At 42.1% G+C, this 26,606-nt stretch overlaps 1 protein-coding gene across 5 annotated transcripts in view; it reads right to left on the bottom strand.

Moving 5' to 3' along the window:
- The window catches only part of cacna2d2a (calcium channel, voltage-dependent, alpha 2/delta subunit 2a), a 144,069-nt gene that overhangs the window by 46,702 nt on the left and 70,761 nt on the right, over positions 1-26,606 (bottom strand). For 3 of the 5 annotated variants that reach the window (XM_027000626.3, XM_081716972.1, XM_081716974.1), the window contains 3 exons: positions 10,681-10,725; positions 7,485-7,532; positions 1,604-1,730 (listed from right to left, as the gene is read on the bottom strand). In XM_027000626.3, coding sequence (XP_026856427.1) covers positions 1,604-1,730; positions 7,485-7,532; positions 10,681-10,725 — 220 coding nt within the window. The remainder of the gene's footprint in view (positions 1-1,603; positions 1,731-7,484; positions 7,533-10,680; positions 10,726-26,606) is intronic. The other 2 variants (XM_027000630.3, XM_035524127.2) reach the window with 1 other exon arrangement.

Genomic DNA, 26,606 nt, shown 5'->3' with positions numbered 1-26,606 from the left:
CCCCTCTGGGTCTGGATTGTGTTTTATTGCATTTCAGTGGGATGCAACTGTCATTAAAATCATTAAAAATGTGTATAAGCTATGTCAGCTATGTAAATGTAATATAAATGTAATCAGCTATGTCCAAAGACACCACAGAAGATAGAGACTGCCTTCACAATGAACATCAGATGGCTGTTTTCACTGTTCAGCTTGCTCACTGTAGCTCCCACTGTAGATTTACAGCCATTACACAAACAGCACTCTGGTGAACTATAAATAACCTGCTCTGACAGTGAAGAGGGAAACTATTTATAATACACACTAGACATTACAGTGAATTGTGTTAACATTGACAGTTTCATATATCAGAATGTCTCGGTTGATGTGTGAGGAGTTTGTTCTCTTTATCATGATGCTTTAATGCTCTTATATTTGCAGTGTTGCTAGTGCAATCAGCTGTTCGATTTTGTATTATCACAAAGCACTTAACTGTCTTATTCACAAAGACCAGAGGAACCATGTGCTTATCACAGAGAACTCCTGTTGTGCAAGCAGATCCCCAAAGAGACACTTACACTCTGGAACCCCAAAGAGATACTTACACTCTGGAGCCCCAAAGAAATACTTACACTCTGGAGCCCCAAAGAAATACTTACACTCTGGAGCCCCAAAGAAATACTTACACTCGGGAACCCCAAAGCGATATACTCTGGAGGCAACTAAAGCCTCCACTGCCTGAATGCTCCTTTACTTCACCATCCAGTCGCTGCAAACAGCTGCGTCACCTTTGGTCCACCATTATTTACAGCCTACACACCTCACGTGTGCCTATTGATTAGAATGGTCACCCCACTTACAGTTTAAATGATTCTACAGCTGTGGGAACCTGCTAAGATTTCACATTCTATTGATCCACCGATGAGGTTGAGGGAAAGCCTCCTCCTCAAAGGCCCATGGGAAATGGAAGCTGTAGAACTTAACCACTTAACCAGACTACTGTAGTACATATTGTGACTTGACTTTTTTTTCCACCTGAACTACAAGGCCTGTGGTGCAAAATAAGACGAAGCTTTATTATCATGATAGATGGTGCAGTTTAAGGGATGTTCTTGTTTAAACTCACTGTATGTACTGTGTAAATAACAGTTATAATGAAACACAGAAATAACAGATTTGAGTCCAAATCTAATGTAATATCTGTACCTAAGAACTGGTGTTGGGTGTCCTTAAAAACAACAAACACCTCTTTTCTAAGAGGGAGGTGTGTTGTCTTTTCAAAGACGTGCTCATATCATGACGGGAAATCTTATCAAAGAATGAAAAGGAAAAGCTGCAATTTAGCTGTGGGACTGTCAGGTGGAAAATCCACCACAAAATCCAGAGCCAGATCAGATCAGATCAAATCAGATCAGACAAATCTCAGGATATTTTGGGGCTATTCATTTTGTCAGTTTAAGTTGAAGCCAGAATAGTTTAATAATGTTTGCTGTTATACGATGTCATCATGGATCATCTGTTATCCAAATAAATGTGGGTGTCTATGAATAGTCCTGAGTATAGTGTGTGCTTTATGTGTGTATGTAAGATAGAAAAAGAGAGAGAACGAGAGATAAGCACTCACAGCCCTTGTAGATGTCAGTGGGGATTTGTACAGCAGTGTAGGAGTAGTTGACTTTGTTTTTGAAGTTGGGGTCTTCCACAAACTCCAGAGAGATGGACTGTGGGTTTGCCATCAAGTTCTCTTCAGTCTGCAACATGCACATACCAAAAGGTCATTAACCAAAACATATACAAACATGTGAACACACACACACACACACACACACACACACACACACACACACACACACACACACACATACACACACACAGATGTGACCACCCATTTATGCAAGATCATGCAGGCACGCGCACGCACACATACACACACACACGCACATACAAACACACTCAAGCAAGCACATACACTCCTCAAACAGTCTCTTTATGCTCGCTGTCCATTCGTACCCATGAGGCACGACAACGGTGGGCATCAAAGTCGGCAATAACCACCCGAAATCAATTAGCGTGCGAGATTGCTATCACTGGTCTACTGAACTCTGGTATGCCATTAGCCCTGTCAATAATGAACCACAAAGTCGTTTGAACAACAACGCCCTGCTCTGCTCCTTCGAGCTGCTACAGATATCAGCAATTAGCATTTTAATGCCTCCCTAGTCTCAAATCTGCGCACAGAAGCAACTTGAATAAGGAAGGAAAAACGTTGAGGCAGCACGAAACGGGCCAAATAATTCGATTTCATGACTGACGGGAGCGTCAGACAAATGTCTCCATCGTAATACATTATAACACAACCTGTCCATGGTGCCCCAAAGTTTTTTGGCAGAGGGTTGCATATAATGTATTTATTGTGTATGAAAATGAGTTGAGATGCACGTGGGGACCTGCATAGGTAATGATGTATGTGGCAGATAGTTGCTGTTTCATGAATATTGTATAGCCTATGACATTTTCCTTTAATAACATTGTCCCAGCAAGCTGGCACTGAACCTGGCATCTAAGAAACGATGTACAGCCAGGAGATATCTGTGTGAGCAAATACGAGACCAAGTACATCTGCACAATAATGAATTAAAGGTTTTATTGTGTAGTATCCACCTCTCTCTCTCTCTCTCTCTTTCTCTCTCTCTCTCTCTCTCTCTCTCTCTTTCTTTCTATCTCTCAGGGGCGCATGTCTGAGTGTTTATTATGTCTTAAAAGAAGCAAAATCTTGTTAAACATTAAATACAGCAGGATGAGTACAAGCTGTGCAGAAAGGAAAGTTTTCCTTTTAACGTGATATTTTGGACTCAGTCTTGATAAGCTGAAATGCTTGAAAGGCATCGCCATCCGCACACATCCCCTGCTGGGCCTTATTCATTCATCCATTTCTCCCCAGACCTCAGATAAACCCAAAATACCTGGCAAGTACGTAATAACACACACAAACACATCCACCTACTCTCTCTCTCTCCCTCCCTCTTTGTCACTCACTTCCTCACTCTCGAAATCCATACATCAATGCCTCGAGTGTGACGACAATTACAGAATTGGTTTGAAAGGAGCACGGAAAGTTGTGCTGCACATATACTGCATTTGTTGATAATCCACAGAATTGTTCCTACTAATCAGTCATTCCTGATTCTTAATGCACCGTCTTGGCCGCCCGCCCCGCCCCTCTCCTCGCAAACGTACACACTCCCGCCTGCTATTGCAACATGCTGTGATAGAGAGGTATGGGTTAATTGGATTGGACATGATAAAAACTGTTTGTTTTTCGCAAAATTAAATTCAAGCCTCCTGCCCAGTATGAGAATTGATTTATGGCCTGCCTTTAATTGTCTATTAAAAAGCAATTATAAGCTGTTGTTGGGACGAACAGAGAGACGGTTCTGTTGATACTTCCCTGAATGTCAATGCGATAAACAAACACATGCATGCACACACACACGCACCGAAAACACACACAAACAGCGAGGAAAAAATATTATATGCCACAAATGAACACTGAACATTTCATGATTATAGCCTCATATCATTGGCACTTATAATTCCAATTACCTGGAATTATGAGCTATATAGACTGTCTATCTGAATACGTAATTCAAAAATGAATATCATGCTCTTTCACTTAAGGTTGGGTTTGGACAGCAAAATGGCTCTACTGTCTTAGCAGGATGAAGCCACTTAGTAGAACTCAGCCTATTCAGCTCAGCCTATTCTGCTCTCTCAGCAGCAAATGTCAACTGATCAATACCACCGAGGGAATTGATTCAATCTACAATCTACAATCTTCTCCAATCTACAAAAACGGATGCTTCCACTCTAAGGTTGCTGACCAGAGTCAATGCACTTAATGTCCAAAATACAGATATTTATGATAATGTAGACATAAGTGTTCTTTGATGAACCTATGAAAATGATTATTAACTATTATAAAAACAAGCTCAAAACAGTAGCAATGCTCTAAAGAAAACTGTCAGTTAAACCTAGCTGTAGATTCAGCAATTTCAACACCACCACATAAGATTGGAGCAAATTTAATGCTCGTTTAGTACAGCATAGCTGATTGGCTTGGGAATATTCTCTGTTCAAGAGGAGCCTGGCTGAATGGCTTTTCATTTATTTATTTTTCAGCATGACTGTCATCCTATTGAGAACATTTCCGCCCCTCTTCCAGTTGAGCCCAACCATAATTAACCAAGGCAGTTTCTAATTAGGAGCTAAAACTACACACAGGGAAGACTGATTGGTTCATTTTCGCCAGCCATACACCACCTGTTTTGCTCAATTCATTACCCAATTTGTTAATTTTATCTCCTCGTTTTCAAGGTTTAATTAAAGGTTGCTGGGGCCAAAAATGACATTTTGAAGATTCTTTCAGTCCCAGGTTTCTGGGTGTATCCTAAACACAAACATCAATAATATGTGTGTGAGAATATATGAGTTTTCTTCAGGCAACCTCTAATGTTCCTGTGTTCTCAGCTCAAGACACACACATTTTTCTTAACACTATTTTCCCAAAGGTTTATGCTTTTTGCCCTAAAACCCACTATAGAAACAAAGTTTCGATATTATTATGGGTCCAAGTGTGCAGTCCTGGAAGTCTGTTGTATTTGTTAGGATTTTTCATATTCTATGAATGTTTCTTTGTTTTTTGTCATATTTATCTACAGGAGGCATTAAAACATATAAAAAATGACTCATCAGTAACTGTTCTTCTAACAAGGTTAATATTTTTGAGCTATGTGGTGAAATAAAAAAACAGCCACTGGGGGGTGCTATATTAAACTGCTTGAGAAAAGCCATCTTTTAAAAGATTCATTGTGTTAAGCCAAGTGCAATGAAAACTGTGATTTTGATGGGAAGTTTATAATTTAGAAGCTTATCAAAAATGTTTTTTCATACTCATTTATTATTTACTAATTTTTACCAAATCTTAAAAAAAAAAAAAAATCAAAATCTTTACCTAAATTGGATCAAATAGTATTCAGACTGAGCTGAACAACAGTTATTGAAAGTAATTTTCATATTTAGAACCTTGACAGTGAACAGAATGTAAAGCTGTTTCTCAGCAAATTTAACAAATGTAAATGATAATGAGAGTTAGCAAATTAAAATTATAATTATTAAGTTACACTCAAAATTACCCAAATTTGGTTTGAATTTACCACATGAATGTGGTATGTTTGGGAATGGTGTATATTTGTATATTTTGTTTTTAAAAAAAGAGTACCTCATTGAACCTCATTAAACAGAAAAAACTCTAGCAGCATAACTTTGAACAGACCGGTTGATGATCTTTAAGGGCTGCTACTGACTTCTCTGCAAACTGACAATTGCTTCCAATGTGGTGCTTTGACCTAGATGACTTCAGCTTGCAGCTATATTTATTATTATTAAGTTTTATAAGTACTTTGAGATCTATGTACATAAAGGTGGAGAAGACACGTGTATGTGTGTAAGCGTGTCTGTGTTTGTGTGTGTGTAATGCTGGATGGTTGTGTGATTATTAGCTGTATCTGTATTTAATGGTCTCAGGATGGATTGCCCCTGTCTTGCAGTAGTCTAATGGGAATGTTTTCTAATGTGAGTAATGTCACTAAATATGTACAATATTTGTCATTCTATGGTGTGTGTGTGTGTGTGTGTGTGTGTGTGTGTGTGTGTGTGTGTGTGTGTGTGTGTGTGTGTGTGTGTGTGACTGCTAGCCATTCTACTTCATCTACACGGGAGTGAAGAGGTACTCCATTAATCAATTAATTAAAGTTACAAATTTATGGTAATTTTATGATACTGATTACTTGATTTATCCTTAATTTATAACTTATTTAATATTAATTGGTGAGATGCAGGACAGAAAGGTTACAGTCATCACCACCTGCCCAAAGCAAATCATCTTCATCTAGCTGTTATCAAATAATATTTTATTTTCACTACAAAGGAACATCTTACATGTGTATGTGTTACATACCCCCCTGCTGATGTCAGTTCACTGTTGCTGGGCTATTTATTATTTCCGTGTGCCTTGTTTTGGGGAATGCCGTACAGAAAGCAGATGTTTGTGACTTTGCATAAATAACGTTATGCTCTTGGACCGCCGACAACTTAATCAATTAGTGGTGAAGCAATTTCACCATCAGGTTTAATTGACGTTGAAAAGGAAAGGGCATATTTGGGTTTGGTTGCTATGGTTGCTTACTCAAAGTTGCAGTTGTGTTTGAGCAAGCAGAAGTAATGAGAAGGGTTGGCGAGCCAGGCTGCTGTCGAGGCCAGAACCACCTCGCCGTGGAATATGGGGGGGCTTTGGGTTTATGTTACAGGAACCTCCCGAGGTACTTTTGTTCTGGGCTGCAGTCACGGGACTTGAGAGATCCAGCCTTCAGACTAAAACCCTTAAGATGCAGTGAAAATCCCAGCATTCCTGGGCTTGGGGTGAGTCCCCAGCACCGCTGACGGATAGAAGAAGTGTGAGGGGTCAGCTGGTGTTGTTCTGTTGCACCCGCAGCCATGGGGGCCTTTGGGCCGGGCACTTAAACCCCCATCTGCTGCAGGGCTGCCACGGCGCAACTGAGTCTGAGTCAGCCTGCGGGCCTCCACACAGAACCATAAACAGTTCTTATCAGTTTCTGTCATAAAACCACCGCAGGAAGGAAAGCTATGTGCTTGGAATTCAAAACACCAAAGACCAAGCCACTGGCATTTGGGCATCCTGTATGGCTGCAAACTACTCATGTGCTCTAGTGGCATCAGTGAGTGACACAGTTTGTGGACTACCGAGGCTAGACTGCAGTGACTACTCAGATGGTTCTGAAGGCAGAATTAGGCATTGACTTCAAGCTGTGTGATTGTGACCATGTGCCATGCCAAAGAGTAACCATCAAGCACACAAGTGGCAAAAAAAAAGCTCTCTCCTCCAAAAGCAACTTTCATCCATCCGCCACGGGAGACTGAACTGTAAAGCCTAGGACAGCCTAATTAAAAAGCAGGCTTGGCTTGTAAAGTATTTCCCTGTTTAAGGCTGTAGCAAAAGTAGAAAATGGCACGCGCGGTTTCATTCCCAACTCCACCTGCCTGTCTGCCGTTTGTTTACCGCGAGAGACCAACTCGCTGCAGAAGAGATCAAAGCTCACCCCACTGAGCAAGGCACGGTAAGGCTGACGTGAACGGACACCATTCCGTTCACACTCACGCTCCCAGGAACGCACATACACACAGATTTCATATTCAGTTTAAACTCATTAATATTATTTTATTTAGTAGAAAGTCTATATTTTTATTATCTTAATAAGCACACCTTTAATATCTGATTTAATTATTTTTTAGATACATTTTAGTTATTGTTAATCAATTAATTGAAGTCACAAATTTATGCTTAAGGTAATTTCATGAGACTGGTTATTGGATTTAACATTAATTTATCATTAATGATTGTTTGTTCATTCTTACTTTACGGTACTTACAAAATTGCTGCCGGGCTTTAAAGGAAATATAACTTCACGGTATTGCACCTACAAAACACAGAGTCGACATTGTTACAGTAGTAGTGTCTTCCATTCTTTAACATCCTGAGCATCCAAGAGCTCCTGGGAAGTGATTGTGTCATCTCTATACACCAGAGGTACTTGAAGCAATACATGGGCATCAATCCCAGAGTTCCTCTGGATACTAGCAGGAAGTCTCAACACCTAGTTGAGGCAGGCTTATTAGACTAAGTAGTGAAGAGATGGGACTGGAGGCTGTTGAAGATGACAAGTTCTCTAGTGAATGGTAGGAGGGGTAGAGATAACCACTGCTGGGGAATGAGGGGAGGAGATAACGACTGCTAAGGGAGGAGGGGTGGAGGGAGGCAGAGGGCAGTGGAGAACAGCACTGAGGAGAACATGACTCAGGCTATGAGACAGGAGATGGGGAAGCACAGAGAGAAAAGAGGTGGAGAACTGTGATGTCATGCTGTGTGAGACCATGGGAGTCTATGACGGGTGACATGGAGCTGCAGGATCACGGGAAATGAGAAAGGCGATGTTCTGGTGGTCAACCAACAGTCTCCCGATCTAGAGGTGGAATGGAGATGTGGGAGAGGAGTGGAAGAAAGATAGCAGAATTGCCTGGACTGCTTTGAGGAGTTGGAGAGATTTTGTCCAAGGTTAGCCCAATCTAATGGGTATGTTTGTGTGTCTGGGTGTGTGTGTGTGTGTGTGTGTGTGCTCAAAGCAATCAACTTCACCATGCCCTCAAAGACTGTTTCACAGGCCAGTAGGGGGCAAGGTGGGGGTCATGAGGGTGTGTCGGTGGATGACGTCCCTTTGGCCTCCTTAATGATGAGCGATGTCGTCCAATTAGAGACGCAGACAGGCCCTGAAGGGGCCAGCCATTAATCACATGGCTGCTGCTGCTCCAAAGAACAAAACTCCCACTTTGATTTATGATTCCTCCATTCCTGCTGTTCCTTCCTCTCTCCCCCTGTTTCTGTCTCAGCTTCAGTCACACACAGCCTTTTCCTTGTGCTTGGCTGACTTTTGGAATCAATGCCTTTCTTGGGCAATGATAAATCAATCAGCATTGGCTGTGTTGGGAGATAAAAGGAGACTGTGACCTTTCATGCTCAGAGAGGAACACCATCACAGACCCTGAGGAACTGAGATGGTACAATAAATATATTACAAGACAGTAATAGTTCTAATTATCATGCATCACTTTTTGCTCCTTCTTTGAGACTACTAACTCACAACACTACAGGCGGTGCGGGTTCTGCCTCTAGTCTGTGGTGCACTGAAGAGACTGGTAACTTTTTACTTATACCAGACATATTTGATGACCACTGTGACCAGTCCTGTGCTGTACTCTTGTTTTAAAATATTGTTATGTCACAAAAGCTTTTAGAGTACCTGATGGACTTCAATCCCTCTTTTATAATCGAGTCATCACCATAACGAGGAAGTGGCTGTAGCACAGTGCTACCTAGACCACTACCTTGATCACTACCTAGACCACTAACTAGATCACCACATAGACCAGTACCTAGACCACTAACTAGATCACTACTTAAACCATAACCTAGACAACTTAGATCACAGCCTAGAGCACTACCAATCCATTACCAGGAAAAGATCCTATAATGATCACAACAAAAAGTGTCACTTTTTCATTATTTATATAAAATCATTTTTGATAACATAAAAAAAGTTTATTACTTTTCTTCATAGTAAGAGCACTACCACTAATGCAAAGAACAATTTTCTTTAGATATTAATCATTAAAAGACAACAATTAACACCATATGTTACAAGATTGTATGTGTTACTGTTTAAATTAAATATATGATGTCACAAAATTTTAAAAAAGAAAAGAAAAATATGTTGCGTGCTCAGGACATTCTGATATATTTTATTTTCATAAGAGGACTTTACAAACAAATATACTTTTTGAACACTAAGTATCACCTGAGTAAAAGAGTTTTTAGTTTTTTCAATAAATGATGAAGTAAATAAATAAACAGTTTGGATGAAAAATAAAAACCAGTGGTGGACCTTCCAGCCTTACTACAATTTTTTCTATAGCTGCTAAAACCAAAATGAACATGATCAAGCAGAGCAATCGGGAAAAGAAGACCCGGCTCGGTGGGGTGCCTGCCCCTGCTGCCTGACGTGATGCTGGGGCCTAATCCTGATGTGCTCTCCCTGCTGTGGCCCGTCCTGCCCTCTGGACTTGATTGGCTAGCTTTGGAACCATTTGCATATTCCACTCTCCCTCTTGCTGCAATGAAGAGGAACAGTTGGATGCCCCTGATCCCATCATGAGTTATAATTAGCAGCATAAACTAATGGTTAACCAAACTGTTCATAAACCTTTACTCTTTTTTTGGCATTCTTAACCTGTGTTATGATCATACTGGACTTCTTCCTTCCTGTACTCATGTTTAACATCCTATATACAGTATGTTTAAAATAAGGAGTCTATCATATCTTTATCAAGCTTTTAATATCTTGCCACATCTCAGATCACCTTAAAATTTCAAATTAAAATCCCACCATCTGGTGTCCCCCAGAGGAGGATGGGCCTCCTCTCAAGAGTTCCTTGTCATATCATCTCAGGTAGTTTTTCTTGCCCTTGTCAAGTTTGGCTTGCTCATTAGGAGCCTTGACCTGTAATTCTATAAAAATACTTTGTGTAAATGCCTGTTGTAATCAGGCTATGCAAAGACTGGAACTGAACTGAACTGAAGTGACCATAAAGTCGCCAGAAAGAACCAAAAGATATAGAAAGATTAGAGAAGTGTTTCAAGTTTAGAGATTCATATTATCTGAGGGAAGGGAACAAATTAGGGATCCATATTATCTGAAAGAAATTAACAGATTAGGGATCCATATTATTTGCAGAAAGAAAACAGATCAGGGATCCAAATTAGCTGCAGGAATGAAACAGATTAGGGATCCAGATTATCTGCAGGAAGGGACCAGATCAGGGATCCAAAGTATCTGGAGGGATTGAACAAATTAGGGATCTAGATTAGTTTCTGGAATGGAAACAAATGAGGGATCTATATTATTTGCAGGAAAGGGATTTGAGTGTCCCCACATTTTCCATTTGCAGCCTGGTCTACCACACAAACCAAACTGAGAGCCAATTAAACAAAACAAGTTAAAACAAGTTACTTACATATTCAGCATCCACCTTTGAGTCATAGTATTGTATGTCACTCTCCTAAAAAAAAACAAACAAACAAAAAAGGACTTATATAAACATTGTAATACTGAGAAGAAATATCAGTTAATTTGAAGTGATTAAAAATAACCTATTATGCATTTCCAGGTTTTGCCTTTTAGTGTGTTATATAGCTTGTTGTGCATATAAACAGTCTGCAAAGCTACAAAATCCAAACTCCTCGCCAGAGTGAGTAAAATCACTTTTTCTCTGCCTTGTTGGAATTTTGTCCATTTGCTTTGTTGCAAGGTGACACAATCATGCGACACTTTGCATATTGCCTGCCTACTTGACAAGCTTGGCATGCCCTCACACAACACATAGCAAGTAGAGGGCGGAAAGACTTTTTTCAGTTTGGTAGCTAGCCTTGTTGAGAAATAGCTGTGTTCTGCATCGTGAGGGAAAATCTGGCACTTCACGAAGGACTGCTTCAAAAACTGTGCGCAGTTCGATGGTGGATTTTCACATATTTTACACCTGGAGGACCAGGCAGTTCCAATTTTCTATGGCGCAGGTTCAGAACCTGTAAGTATGTATTATTATTTGTGGATTTGTAATGTTTAAACAAGGTAGCTGCTACAAGTGTGGAGTTGTTGGCTGTAGCATAAGATCAGTGCTCTGACCCAGTAGGCTGTAGGCTTCTCGGCTAACAAGGCTAACTTGACAACGAGCTAATCTTATTGTATTATAATGGTTTTGCTAATCAGCTGCAGGCCCTCTTTTATCAAAACCTGGGTGAAAATATGATGAATGTCACAATTAGTCCCTCCCAGATTCCATGTTCCATGTTTTCCCTGTCTTGTGTATTTTAGTTCCATGCCATAGTTTCGTTTTCTTCACCCCTCATTTGATTTTCCACACCTGTCCCTTCATGTATTTAAACCATTGTGCCCTTGGTCTTGGCTGTTCATTGTTTCTTTGAATACATTTGTTTATGTTTATTTGAATGGTTGTGTTTATTTGAATCTGTGTTCATGTGTTTAGTGAATATTTTTGAAAGCATGTCTCTGTATACCTGTAAGTTTGTACTTCGTGTATCCTAACCTTCCTGTTTCTTGGTGCCGGGTTTTCCTGATTCTTTGTCATAGTCTGCTTCCCTTGTTTGCCTTTGTGTACTTGTGTGTTTGTTTACTTGTGTGTTTGTGTACTTGTGTGTTTGTTTACTTGTGTGTTTATTGGCTCTGTGACCCTGGACTACCCTTACGACTACGACTCTGGATTTTCCCTTAATAAATCTCGCTGTTCTCTGCACATGCGTCCGCCTCTTTACCATTCACCGTTAAAAGGTGAAATATAGGGAAATATATTTTTTCGATCACTAGATGTCAAACAGTGTTCAAGTGTGGAGGTGGATTTATGATTAGAAGCTGTAATGTTACGGTCCTGATTCACCGTAGACTTCGGCTAATCAGCTAGCTAAGTATCTAATGCCCCCAGTTTGTTTACTTATGTATTGTGATGACTTCTGCCCACTTGTAGGCAATTGCATATCTGTTTGTGGGACCACTAACAGCTTGGAAACCACTGGACACTATAATGATTTCTAATGTCAAACACACCTGTGTATGGGCAGAACCACTCTGGCAATTGATCAATCAGAATAGAGCATGCAAGCTGACCAATCAATGCAAACTGGGCTCATCGTGAGTAGAGGTACTTGAAGACAAAGGGCCTTTAATGGAGTATTTCAGATGGAGGGCGAAATAAATTATACTGTATGAGCAAAAATTGTGTTTTTGGAACCCGAAATGAAATATGAATGAGCATAATAGGTCCTCTGTGAATATCAGTTTATACTCAATCAATGATTGACCTGCCAATCGGATCCTAAATCTGCAGTGCAAATGTAACGTCCATGTAACCGCACAGGTGTAAGAATGGAATGCAGTCCTCGCCTGCTCCTTGGCTTCATTGCTTGCTAATGAAAGTTTGCGGTAATGAAATAATGTCCCTGCCTCCAAGCTCCTCTCAGGAGACTGAGTCGGTAATCTGTCTTCATGCCGTTTATCGTTCACCGTGATTTCGGATGTGGTGCGGTACAGCGCATGTTTGCATAGTGAGAGATTTATTTTTGTTAAACAGATTAGCATTTGGAGATTGCGATGTTTTGGTGTGAAGCAGCAACCACTCCAGGTCAAACAAGGAACGTGCTCAGATGCGAAAAAGCATAAGAAATGACTGTGACCTTGCTGATTTGCTAGAGTTTTGGTTTCGAGATCAGGTTGGATATTATGGACATTAACTTTTGCTATGGGTAACAGACAACAATTGGTAGGTTCTCTGGAGTAGTACTGCATTATTTTTAATAGTGTAGTACTATTAAATAGTTTATAAACCCTTAATATATAGTCTATTTCTATCCAATTATTACTTCATGCTCAGTGTGAGCAGATTAGTCGAGTGTAGCTCAAAGCAGGTCACTGCAGCAATTTGGGTTGAATAGAAATTGCCGCCCACTACACAGATATGTTGGAATCTGTCCTCAAATATGAGACACTCTGGTTCTGGAGTGCGCGAAAAATACACCAGCCAACATTCTCTCTTGTCTCTGAAACGTCCTTGACACGATTTGTCTTCTATTTCCGCAGCAATTAGCACAAAATGTCAAACTATAAGAAAAAAAAGCAGAATTTCCTCAATCAAAAGAAAAGTCTTTTTAACATCAGACCCAGATGCGATGCGATTGGCTCTCTTAAGTACAGCGTGTAGTTGTCATGATGCCCAGCTCTCTGCCCAGGGAGGAGGCTGAGCCTTCTGTATTGGGCTTTGAGTGAAGGCTGAGAGTGGCATGTCCGTCCAGCCTCCGAGAAGCGCAGCACAGGCATACACAGGGCCTGCCTGCTGGGTGAGCTCTGCAGGAAGCCTTGCTCCCCTCTCCTCCAGCTATCCTTTCTTCACATTCCCACAGAGAGCAGCCTTTCAAGGGCAACGGCGCTCTGGATGGTTAACTGTGACGTGTGAGACTTGATTTTTTATATTTTGTATGAATCTCTCTCTCTCTCTCTCTCTCTCTCCCTCTCTCCAGATGCTCCTCTTGCTGTCACTGCAAACACACCAGCTTCTGATGTCACTGCTGATGACAGCAAGGAATAAGCCACTCATAAGGCCTCCATGAACACTCAGTGATCGGCCATTTCCATGAGTTTGACCCCCCCCCCCCCCCCCAGTCCCTGACACACTCACATTAAGCTGCCCTGTCTGGATGTAGAGAAGGAGATGGAGCAAGGTAGGGTGAAGGGAGAGAGAGACAGGAAGAGATGAGGAGGGAGAGAGATGGAAGACTGAAAGCCACCAGCTGAAAGTCAGGAAAAAAGCTGCCCACCCCTGCCCAGCGTCTGGCCAAGAAGTACAGTCTGCCTCTCCTCTCACTAGCTTTTATCCCATTAGCCAAATGCACACACCAGCTCCCCACTGATCACACAAACATACACACACAGCACTTACTCCCACCCAGAGAGAGCAGCGATACAGTGGCGTGAAGCACACAGACACACACACAAACACACAGAGAGATGCTAGGAGATAATAAAGATAATAATAAAGGATGAAAATGATGAGACAGTGCTTGATAAAAAGACAGAAGACAATGGACAAATAAAGAGCAAGAGAGAAAGTAAGAAAGAGACAAAGAGATAGAGAGAGATTGCAGAGGATTTGAGTGTTTGCTGTTAATAGCACTTGTCTACACAGACTGGTCAGCAGTGCAGATGTTTTTTTGAGTCTGATGGGCTGCCATGTGCATGTGCATGTGCGTGTGTGTGTGTGTGTGTGTGTGTGTGTGTGTGTGTGTGTGTGTGTGTGTGTGTGTGTGTGTGTGCGCGTGTGTACACATGCCCATATGTGTCCGCTGTGCTGAGTGCTGACTCCACGTGTTTGTGTGTTTACTCCGCACCCATAACGACTCCCACAGTGTCCTCGCACTTCCTCTGCATGTGACGGCCTGCGCTGCACTGAATTCACATGGTGCTTCAGCATAGCCTGCTAGACAGCACATCAGACTGCAGCACTGTGTGTGTGTGTGTGTGTGTGCGTGTGGGTTGCGTTGTTTTTCTGAATCAATGCCTAAGCTAAATCCACTGAGGCACTGGAACACAAAGTCAGTGCAGTGCTAACAGGCCCCCTGTGTATCGCCCAGCGTGGCGCTAATTAATCAAATGCACTGAATCAGTGCAGATACCATCTTTTTGTGCAGCTGCTTGCTGGAATGATGTAAGCGAGTTCATGTGATAAAGATAAAAATGACTCAGCAAACACCGAGGACACATTGCAAAAGGGACAATCCTCAGTCGCTCTGCATAACTCCATGTCCCTGGGCTAGCAGAGCCATCTGCTGTGGCTGGTCTCTGTCTCTCTCTGCTAGTGTCACTCAGGGCTTTAATAAAACACCCGCTTACCCGCCTGAGCATATGCGCGCAGGCACACACCAACACACACACACACACACACACACACACACACCTACCCTCAAATTCCTACAATTTATGTACAAATATGTGACAGAGCTTTATCTGTGAGTGAAATCGACCGTGTCATACAGACACTGCCCCTCCCTTCCCCCATCTCCACCAGACACTAACCAGATGAGGTCACGTGACCACCATGCTCCAGCCCTCACGCTTTGTATAGCTGGGGCTGCTGCAGGTTAGCTTGCACCGCCGTTGCCATAGTAACAGGTCCCTAATATGGATGTGTCCTAACTGTGGCTACTCTCTCTGTTACACAGGAGAGCAGATGAAGAGCCCACCCCTTCCCTATGCCTTACACAACTTCAAGCGTCCGTTTAAACCACACCACACACACCGCCTCCCCCTTCTTGCATTCATGCAGCTCTCCTGATAGGTTGGGACAGACTGACATTTAAATGGCAAATGATCTCTCTGTTACTTGTGGAGCCAGCTTTGATTTGTACACATATCTCCCTGAGACACACACACTAATTAGTTTATAATTACAGGGCACACACACACAGACACACACACACACACACACACACACACACACACACATTCAAACATAAAACACATATGTGGCACATGAATGAACACACACACACACACACACACTGATTGCCTGAGCTGGTCTTTCTTTCAGAACAGGGCACTAAGGGCTTATCTCTGCAGGAGTATCAAGCTTTAGTAGCTGTCAAAGCTGCTTTTAGTTCTGGTTTAGATATTCAGCTGCCTTGCTGTAAGTTTGTAAGAATCTGAAGAACAAAGACATGGATCAACCACAGAGGGCAGGAAGTTAGAAAGAGACATTGTGTGTGTGTGTCTTTGTGCAGCATTTGTCCTAAATTTCCCAAACTGGAATGTGTAAGGCTTGTTTCCAGTCTTAACCCAACATATCAATTACAACTGGATGTGGACCACCCCACACACAAACAAACAGCCCTAATATTCATAGTTCAATTATAGTGTTCAACACAACATCTGTCTTCTGCAGAAGTCTTCAGTGTACAGCATCTTTAGTCATTGTTATAGAAGATGTAACAACTGTGCATTTGTTTATTTTATGATGTACTGATCAGAACTTGGCACCTACGATCTTTAAGCAGCCTGGTGATTAAGCTCAGCAGTGCATTTGAAGATGCACTCAGGCTTTCAGACTTCACTGATCTCCATCAGACAGTTTACAATGGATCTCTAATAGAAACTGACTTATTATCAAACATTCATTAGGCCTTACACTGGCCAGAGAAAGATAAAATGAGTGAGAGAATAAGAGAGAGAGATATTACAAAGACACAAAAGCTTACACCAAGTCACATCACCCCACTATCCTTCAGCCTGTCCTCTATGGAGATAGTATGAAGGGGTGGGTGGAGGAGAAAGAAAGAGAGAGCGGGAGAGAGAGAGAGTGATAGTGGGTGAGAGAGGGAGAGAGGGAAAGAGAGGGAGAGAGAGTGCAACTGGCAGTACAGGAATCACTATTTCTTTGGCTGTATGGTTTGTAATCCTGTCTGATGTGGTTACAAACACGGCCGCTGTCCAACAACTTCATGTCCCAGTTTCAGACAAACGCTGATAACAGAAATGTTAAGTCCAAATACAGTGATAGATACACAATTGTGCCATTTTGAATTATGGATAAGCCTCTTTGCAAAGTACATACAAAGATAAAATATTAAAGTTAAAATGTGGAGCTGCCAGAGTGGGGAATTAGCATTTTACAGCACAAGCTAAATACAAAAGTGTGCATGCTTTTCCCTCTTTATTTGAGTTGAGCACTTGTAGCCAGATTTACATGAGAGTGAGGCCATTTAGGTCTTCAGAGCTGATCTACAACCACCTGATCAACACCAGGCTATGTAAAGCAAGCGCGCCAGGCTGATTGACAGTTGGTGACTGCATTCCTGCAGGAATGTGCTGCCTTGTGAGCAGGAGGGATACAACCTCCACAACAGGTGAAAGTGGGGCTGCCGGCGCTCGCGGGGTTGGACTTGTGTGGGGGGTTGGGGCTAGAGTGGGAGGAGAAGAAATCCAGAATCCAGGACAAGGTTGGGGGGGGGGGGGGATGGGTGAAAATGGGTGAAGAGACACAGACCGGCCCCCTCCCAGCGAAATGAGGCAAAGAGAGAGCAGGGGCCGGGTGGGGATTGGAGGACAGTGGGGCATGGGACACAAGGGGGAATGGGGTTAACGGGATGGTCACAGAACCCTGTGACCCAACAGCAGGAGATAGGGGAGCACTGGAGGATGGCAGTGCAGGGCAGGAGAGGGGAGGTCCCAAGAAGAACCTGCCCAGTCTGACAGAAGAGTGCAGGGGTGGAGGGATAGCTGGAGGGGAGAGGTCAAGGACGTGGGGGTGGTGCTGTGGTGCAAGAGGGAGGAGCCACACCAAGCTGGAGGAGAGGGGTGGAGAGTTGGGGGTGGAGACGGAGGCTCAGGTCACAGCAGGAGAAGAGGTCAAGTAGAGTGGGGGTTGTAACAGTTTGTAGCTCTGGTGAAAAGACTGTCCTCCTTTATGAAAGTAAGGCTACCAGCTGCACAGCTGTTTGGGAGATCTGGACGGACTCTTAAACTTGATATTGCATGTGTATATATACATGTGTATATACACGTGTATATATACACGTGTATATATACACGTGTATATATGCAACTTGGCACAGCTTCCAATGACAGAAGCTATATCAATAATAAAGTGACAAGCCAGAGTATCAGTTGTCACAGTTTCTGTGTTCCTGGGTTATGTTTATAGTGCCAGTTGAACAGATTGTGGCAGGGGTGAGTGTAATCCCTGCAAATGCTGGTGGCGTTCTGGAGGGCGTATGTCCTGTATGTGTCCTCTTGGGTTGGCACCTAGAATCCAGCGCTCGTCTCTGCATCGCTGATGATCCTCTGAAGAGCTGCGAGATCTGCAATGCAAGTGCCATACAACACTGCTATGCAGAATGTCAGGAAGCTTTCCGCCATGCAACCGCAAAAGGTCGTCAGGAGTTCTTGGGGCAGCTCAGCCGAATTTCCTCAGAAAGTATAGTCTCTGCTGTGCTCTCTTCACTACAGTGGTGATGTTAGTGGCCCATGGTAGAGCCACAGAGATGTGCAACCCCAGGAATTTAAGAATTTATCTCTGCCGTGTCTCCATTAATGGAAACTGGAGAAGAATCAGTGTGTCTGGACCTCCATAAGATGACGATTAGCTCCTTCGAGGTCTTAGAGGTGTTGAGTGTCTGATAGAGAGACCATCTCTGTTGGCTTTTACTTGCACGCGTATATTTTCTGCACTTCAACGCAGAATTTGAAAAAATAATGAGGACCTAGGGAATCTGTTAAGTATACTGCCATGGTCAAGATGAAAATGTGCCCATGTGGTGGCTGTTCCACCACCACCGATTCATTCACATACTAGCATGTGCCACGTCTCACTGTGCTTGGCACCAAGTGGCTTCACCAGCCTGTCGCTTCATAGCTTCAGAATCTGCCATTTTTCCACGTTTCTTCCTCATCATGCAAGCCACGTCTGCATGAAGGCAAAAGTGCACATGCATGTGAGATGTCACGCATGTGTGGACTTGTTGAACCTAGTAGGAGTGTCCAATACCAATAGGTTGGCTGCACATTACTGCAACAGGTTCACACAAACGCGCTTGGTAAAATATCGCAAATCAATATCTGGAATTGCAGCTGTGAATGTAATTTTAACAGCGTGGTGGTTTGAGAGCCACAATTTAAGTAGAACCCCCAACCCCAACCCCACCCTGCAAAATGACTAACGTCACCCCAGGCTGTTGTCATGGTTGCTATATTAGCTTCAGACACAGGCTACCTTTTCTGCTCCACCCTGTTGGGAAAAGACTTGGTGAGGGCCACCTACTCCTGCAGGTACCACAGAGGAGAGGAGGAAGCAGAGATTGCGAGAGGGAGGATGATGTGCAGAAGGAGAGAAGGAGGGATCTCACCGAGCAATTAAGCCAACACATCGTATGAAATATCTTAAGAAAATGAAAGTGAAAATATTGTCAGTGTAAGGAAAACATTCAGTATTTCTCTCCAAGAATAATTTAGTTTTTCTGACAATTTCTGTTTTGTAAGTTGTACGTTTTGAAGCGAAACCTTACGAAGTGATCGTGAAGCTGACAGGTTATTTTACTCCCTTCAAGCATCTTTTTCGCACTGAATGATTTATAGGAAATATGTCATTAAGGATCCCGTTAGGAATCCTGATAATGGTTGTAATGTGTAATTAAAGACACAGCTGTTCCAATTTGATAATTTTTATTATTTTTCTAGTGGCTTTCAATAAGAAGTTGATTTACTGTTCGAATACTTGTGCCATCTGAGGGAGGGTATATCCTAAAACGAAAGCAGTAGCTCAGCAGGAACGCCGGATTACAAGATGGAATCGTGAAAAGGCTGTAAACAATAATGCTGGCATGGAAAAGGGGCGGAGCAGACCATGGCAGAGTCCAATCTGTTCAATGGGCATGTACCAAGGAGAGATTGGGCGGAACCACCACGGAGCTCTCCCTTGTCGCAATACCAGAATTCCAATACAACAGCGTCCCAAATGGCAGAGGCAGGACACGGTTTTCGTCGATCAAAAAATTTTCCCCTACTTGTGTTTTGTTGTTATTTCAAAATCCATTCCTAAAAGATCCCAAATGGAATTTCAACATCCGGATCTTACGCGCTATAGCTCCGTTAAAGCCTATTAGGAAACGCGCATTAAAACACTTCTGTTTATCGTTTTCAGACCTACTGGAGCGGGGCGCATGGCGAGGGCCCGAGGGTGCAGCTCGCTCATCAGCCGACGACCCTGATCCCGGGGCTTTTGCGCGATTACAGAGCACTCGAGCCCTGCGCAGATGTTCATTTGTATGCCAATAAACAGCTACACGGATGGATTAAAAAGCTAAAATAGGCAGGGCCAATTTGGGGGCGGCGTTCGCCATGCGCGTCGGCGCGCCACACAGACATGTCTCACTGCTTATCAACGAGAAGCCAGGCTAGCAGGCTAAAAGTAGCAGGAACCGCAGCCAAAGGGGGTGGGGGTGGGGGTGGGGGGTTGTCGGAGTCAATATGAGTGATTAATAAACGGAAATCTTTTTAAATGTCTCTTAATATGCATGCTTTGTTGCATGTATGAAATCCTATTTTCTTTACTTTTACTTTTATATACAATGGCGAATAAAGTCAGGTGAAAGGCAAGATAAAAGAAAATTATCTTAGGAGGCATGAGCTGCTTCGCCCTGAAGTATGTGTGTGAAGTATATCATCACAGCTAAAAAAGGCCAAATCAGTTTATGTTTGGGAATGATCCACAGAGGCTGTCCCACTGCACTCTTGGTAATGTGATTCCTTATTGTCTGATAGGGTTCCACTGAAAGCTCAATATTTGGCCACAGATAACATCACAGCAGTGCACGGACATGCTGCCTGCACATGTACATGTGAACACAAAGCAAACATACATGTACGCTCACGCACACACTCACACCCACTCTCTAACCAGCCTAATCTGATATAGATGTGTGAGGCAAGAATAGAAAGCTTTAACAAACAAGATAAACATGCCATAACTATATTAACACTATCACAGAGATTAGATGGAAGAAGGCTCGAATAGTGGAACTCTTCATTTTTTCTTGTCCTCTGTTTCCCTCTATATCTCTCTCTGTCTCTCTCTCTCTCTCTCTCTCTCTCTCTCTCTTGCTCCAGATCACGTCTGACATTCGTCCTTTCCTTTTTCTCTCCCCTGCATCTCCCCATCTCTCTCCCTCTTGTCTCTCTGAAGGAGTGCTTGTCTGCATGGCAGCGGCCATGCCTCTCCAGGGCCGGAGTGGCCAATCAACAATCAGCAGCAGGCTGCCAGAAGCATGTTATTTGCGACCCCTCTAATCATTCCCATCGAATGGCACCAAAGTCCCTCAAAACAGGCAACAACCATTAAGGAGGCATGTGTCAGCCAAGGACACAAGTGAAAATGAAAGAGAATAAGAGAGACAGAGAAAGAGGGAGAGAGACAGAGAGAGAGGGAGAGAGATGGAGAGAGGGAGAGAGAGAGAGAGCGTGAAGGGGGGGGGGGACACAAACGCATCCACAGTCAAAAAGAAAATGGACATTGATCAGTATCATTTACAGCAGACATAACTAAGTGTCATAAACACAAGGAATTATCTAAAATGTGTGTCACAAAAATGTCTGGGTATATATTCATGAGTGATTGGTGCTGAAAAGGGCTATTCAAATCCTACCTTCTCTCGCCTGGAGTTCATTAACATATCTGACAGTTTCATAACTATAGACAATGAAAAGCATTTTTTTGGGGGATGAGTAAAACAGAAATACATTTAAAATATCTTATTAGAGTTTTAATTCATGTGCAACCAAATATCATACTATATTGTTATGTAATATATTGACTATTTTGTAATCTGTGATGGGTTTCATAGTATCTTTTATCCAACAATATACACTATCATTATTTATTAAAATTCAAAAATCAAGCCTTGTGAGTTTTTGAGTAACGTTTGTTGAAGGATGCAGTTGATCCGTATGTGGCAATTAGTTTCACTCGAAAGTAATGATGGAATTTGCAGTCAGCCAGATTAAAAAGGTGTAATTCATTTTACAAAGTTCATACATTAGTCTAACTCACAGCATTTAGAAGCCAATGGGCAGTTGCATTGGCAGTATTGAATGTTAAAAATATGGAATCTTCATTCATATTGCAGAATTGCTGTATCATTGCACTATTAGACATTTAACACCACTTGTGCAAATACCTGGCTTAAGGTAAAATAGCTAAAATTAAACACTGGAATGTATGCAGTGTAGGTTTGTGTGTGTTTCTTGTATGTGTGCACGTGTGCGAGTATTCGTGTGGCTCTGGCATGTATATTTGTGTGTGTGTATTTGTGTTTGTGTGTGTGTGCGTGTGTCTGTGGTTCTGGTAGTTATTTGTGTGTTCATCGTACTGGACCCCATTTCCCAAAATCATTGTTTTAAGATCATCTTAAAAGAGAGAGAATTTTAATTGTGACACTCCCTCTACCATTTAAAGATCTTTTTTTTTACAATGCTTTTGGGCAACCCAGCACAGTTCATTTATAAAGCTCTATTAAAGCCTTAAAGCCTTAAAGTCAACCAAAAATGCTGGAGTGGAATACAATGTGTCTGCCTACCCCCCCCCCCCCCCAACTTTTACTCGAGCCCATCACTTCATTTAATACCACCCTCTCAGTGCGCTCTTAGAGCCGGCACACACACACACACACACACACATAGAAACGCACACACACAGATACCCGGAATCCTTCACGAGGCGGCGTGGGGGTGTGGGTGCTGGTGTGTGATGAGATGGCTCTCTGTCCTCTGGAGCATGGCAGGGTGGATTTGGTTCCATATCGATCCCCCAGCCAGGGGCGCAGGGATCGATGGTGGGGTTTTAGACACGGGGGAGCACCCATGCTCCAGAGAGCCGATAGACCCCAGGGGCCACATCCACATGGAGCCCCAGAGAGTCTCGTAATCCCCGAAAGCCATGGTCTGATCCAGATAAATCACCCCGAGATGGCCACATCTGTGCCTCTTTTTAAAAAACACGGGCTGTGGAGCCGAATTCGTTTTCATGCCTCAGTGTATACAGTGCTTCTTTCTTCCTTTCCTCTTCCACATACTTGTTGAGCTGATTTGTACCTCTGTCTCCCTGTCTGTGTCTACTGTGTGTCCCTCTCTGATTTAATCTGTCTGTGCCTACTGTGTGTCCCTCTCTGATTTAGTCTGTCTGTGTCTACTGTGTGTCCCTCTCTGATTTAGTCAGTCTGTGTCTACTGTGTGTCCCTCTCTGATTTAGTCTGTCTGTGCCTACTGTGTGTCCCTCTCTGATTTACTCTCCTAGTCTGTGTGCATCGTCCGGTTTAGCTCTGTAGCTGAGAAATGATTTATTTCAAGCTTATCGCACCTAAAGGAGCTCTCAGGACGCTCCATTAACACCCTCAGGCCATGAATGAAGGAAAAATGTGTTGATAACAGAGAGATGGAGAGAGAGAGAAAGAGAGCGAGAGGGCTGACAATTTGAGTGATTAGTAGGAAGTTTAACACGTGTGATTGGCCTTTTAGAGAGAGAGATAGACAGAGAAAGCGAGAGAACCAGAGAGAGAGAGAGAGAGAGAGAGAAAGGGAGCAATGAGACAGAATGGGCAAGAAAGGAACAAAGTGAGAAAGAAACACCAGAGGGATAGAGTGAGGATGAGAGAGAGAGGCCAGACAGAGTCAGAGGGATCTGGAGGGAAGAGGTGAACCCTTAAGGAGAGACACTTAAGCAAATTACAGCTAGTGCTACAATCAGGAAGCTCAAATTACCAAACCTGACAGGTCACCAAGGCAACTACTAGAGCCAACAAAACAGGTGTGTGTTCCAGTACAAGTGTATGTCTCTGAGAACGTATGTGTTTTTGTGCGTATGTGTACATTTGTGAGTATATATGATGATGTGAGTGTGTGTGCATATGTGTGCATGCGCATGCATGTATTTGTGTTTTTGTAAGTGGGTGTGTGTGGATGTGGGGTTGACAAGTCATGACCTCACACAAAAGACAACAGTTCTCCCAATGTTAGTCATTTCCTTCTCTTTTGTGTTTTTTTGACACACACACACACACACACACACACACACACACACACACACACACACACACACACACACACACACACAAACACCCACCCTGAAATTCCTTATTTATGTACAAATTTGTGCACACATAAAATAAGTAATTTTTAATCAATTAATCTATTAATTTCTTTGTGATCACTATTTTTATTTGTACTTAGTTACAAATATTTGTTACAAATTTGTTTGTTACAAAAGTTGAATTTACTTTTACTGTTAATTCAGTAACATTTTAAAGGCCAAACTTTTAGATGTTTTATTCGATTAGTTTTTCCAACAAACCCTCATTACATCTCCCTAAATAAGTTCTATTGGATGGAAACCTTTCAGAGTGCCATCTGTTTATTTCACACTGGCTAAGATCTGGACCAATTACAATATTCTACAATACAGCTATTTTAACCACAGTATTTTAACCAGTATAAAACACAATTCAGTGTTTCATCATTATGAATTTATGTGTTATTTATAACACAAAAAATCACAATCATACTGTTGTCATATTCTGTTATAATACTTTTTTATCTGTGGTACTTGAGCAGTTTGCCTGAGAGACTTTACTTTCACTCAAGCTAAATTTATTTTTGTGACACAATTTGGGACGTCATCTTTGTCTCCCATTATTATTGCATAATAATATGTAAACAAATGTGTCTTCCTGCAGGAGTACACTGGTGCAAGATGGCTGCTGCCTCTTGTCAGGGTTTTTTTTATCTTGTTTTTTACTGGCTGATGGTTTGTTTGTTTTTGAATATTCATTATCTGGCGTAGGGACTTTCTCTGTGGCTCAGAAGTCTGTTCACTGCTGGTTGAGCACCTAATGATTACTTAACTGGATAGTTTCTCTCAGAGGGCAGATTGAAATTATATTAGCATGTTTTCATTTATTAATAAAAATGGACATATGTTGTTTGTTTATATTCATTTGACTTTATTTAGTGACTTCTAAATAAGGTTTAGAGAAGATGGGACACAGAGTAACCTCACCATCATTTGATTCCAAAAGTTACAATGCCTTACATTGACTCAGATTATAATATAATAATAATTTATAATAACCTTAGGCTATATAGTATTTAATCTTATAGTATTATAGTATTTATTTGACAAAACCACATGATGCAATATTACTTATTCATATATATATATATATATATATATATACATACATATATATATATATATATATATATATATATATATATATATATATATAATGTATAATTATACATATACATATACAATTATACATATACATAATGTATAATCATGTATAATCACACACTATTTTTTATTTCATTTTCCATCTTTTCATATTTATGTTATGAAAAAACAAAGCAAAACCTAGTCTCAGTCTTGTCTTTGTGTCATTTGCGGTCTTGGTTTTAGTCTCAATTTTGACTCGAACCTAACTACTAAAAATCTTGGTATTGGACTACACCACTAGTCATTCAGAAACCTAGCAATTAATTTGCAATGATCAATAATTCTGCACAGGGCTTAACATAATGCAATGCCAAAAAAGAACCTCGAAATTAATGTTTGCCACTGGATCCCTACAGAATATCTGGTCAATAATTATTTCAAGATAATATGCTGCTCATTTTGAGCATAAGGATATTATGTGTAAACAACAGCTATTACTACATAATCTATAAACGAAATTGCACATTGATGGCCCACTTGAACCAAACAACATGCATGTTAAAACATGGTCCACGTTAAAGCATGGCCTAATCTGGTCCTCTTGAAAACAAGTATAAGTGCTGTTACCACCGTGACCACGTTCATGCTTCTGCCATCAGATTGCGACTGTATGGTCTGCTATGCCCCAGGATGGACGGAGCAGCCAGGCTTCTAAACATGTGCAGGAGAAGCTTGGGTGGACCCCTTGAAAAGAGACCTCGCTCGATTGCCGGCTGCTTGAGGCTTTCTCAGGCTGCCAGAGAGGCTGCGCTTGGTGCCCACCTGGGCCAATTACCTCAAACAAAGGCTTCATTACACACACGGCTGCAGAGATGAGCTGAAGCTGTAGTTCTCCCTCCAGCCACCAGGGGGTGATGCACTGGAGGTACGGAAGTGTCAAGTGTCAGAGGAAGCTGTGTGAAATGTAACAAGCAGGAAGCAGGGGTGTTCAAGGCGAACATTTATTCCTAAGTGTGCGTCATGTATTTACTGATGAGGTCTTAAAAGAGTAGAATGGAGCGCCGAGAGCCAAGGAGAAAATGAATGCAATGCCATATTACCATCATGTAATATGCAAGCATGAAATGACAGAGAAGTGTGTGCATCGCATGTATTATGAAGAAATGGCAAGAGAATTGTTAGACAATAATGTAGCCCACTGCACACACACACACACACACACACACACACACACACATACACACGCATACACATATATACACACATGCATACACATACACATACACATACACACACACATGCATGCTTGTCTTATGATGAAAGGCTTGATTGATTACAGAATGATGATTACAGTAAATGGCCTGGAAGATGGTTCCTTTACTCGTTGCCTCTCCCTTTCTCTCTCTCTCTCTCTCTCTCTCTCTCTCTCTCTCTCTCTCTCTCTCTCTCTCTCTCTCTCTCTCTCTCTCTCTCTCTCACACACACACACACACACACACATTCTCTCTCTAGCTTTATTTCTCTTTCCCCCTCTCTCAACCCATCTGTGGAGTGCCTCTCTTCTCTCCCCTAATGGCACAGCTATTAGCGCTAATGCATTTCAAACATACAGCAGCTGCCAC

The sequence above is a fragment of the Electrophorus electricus genome, chromosome 7, assembly GCF_041902795.1.
Source record: "Electrophorus electricus isolate QZ-2024a chromosome 7, ASM4190279v1, whole genome shotgun sequence".
Classification (NCBI taxonomy): domain Eukaryota; kingdom Metazoa; phylum Chordata; class Actinopteri; order Gymnotiformes; family Gymnotidae; genus Electrophorus; species Electrophorus electricus.
This window is presented reverse-complemented; position numbering and strand designations above follow the sequence as displayed.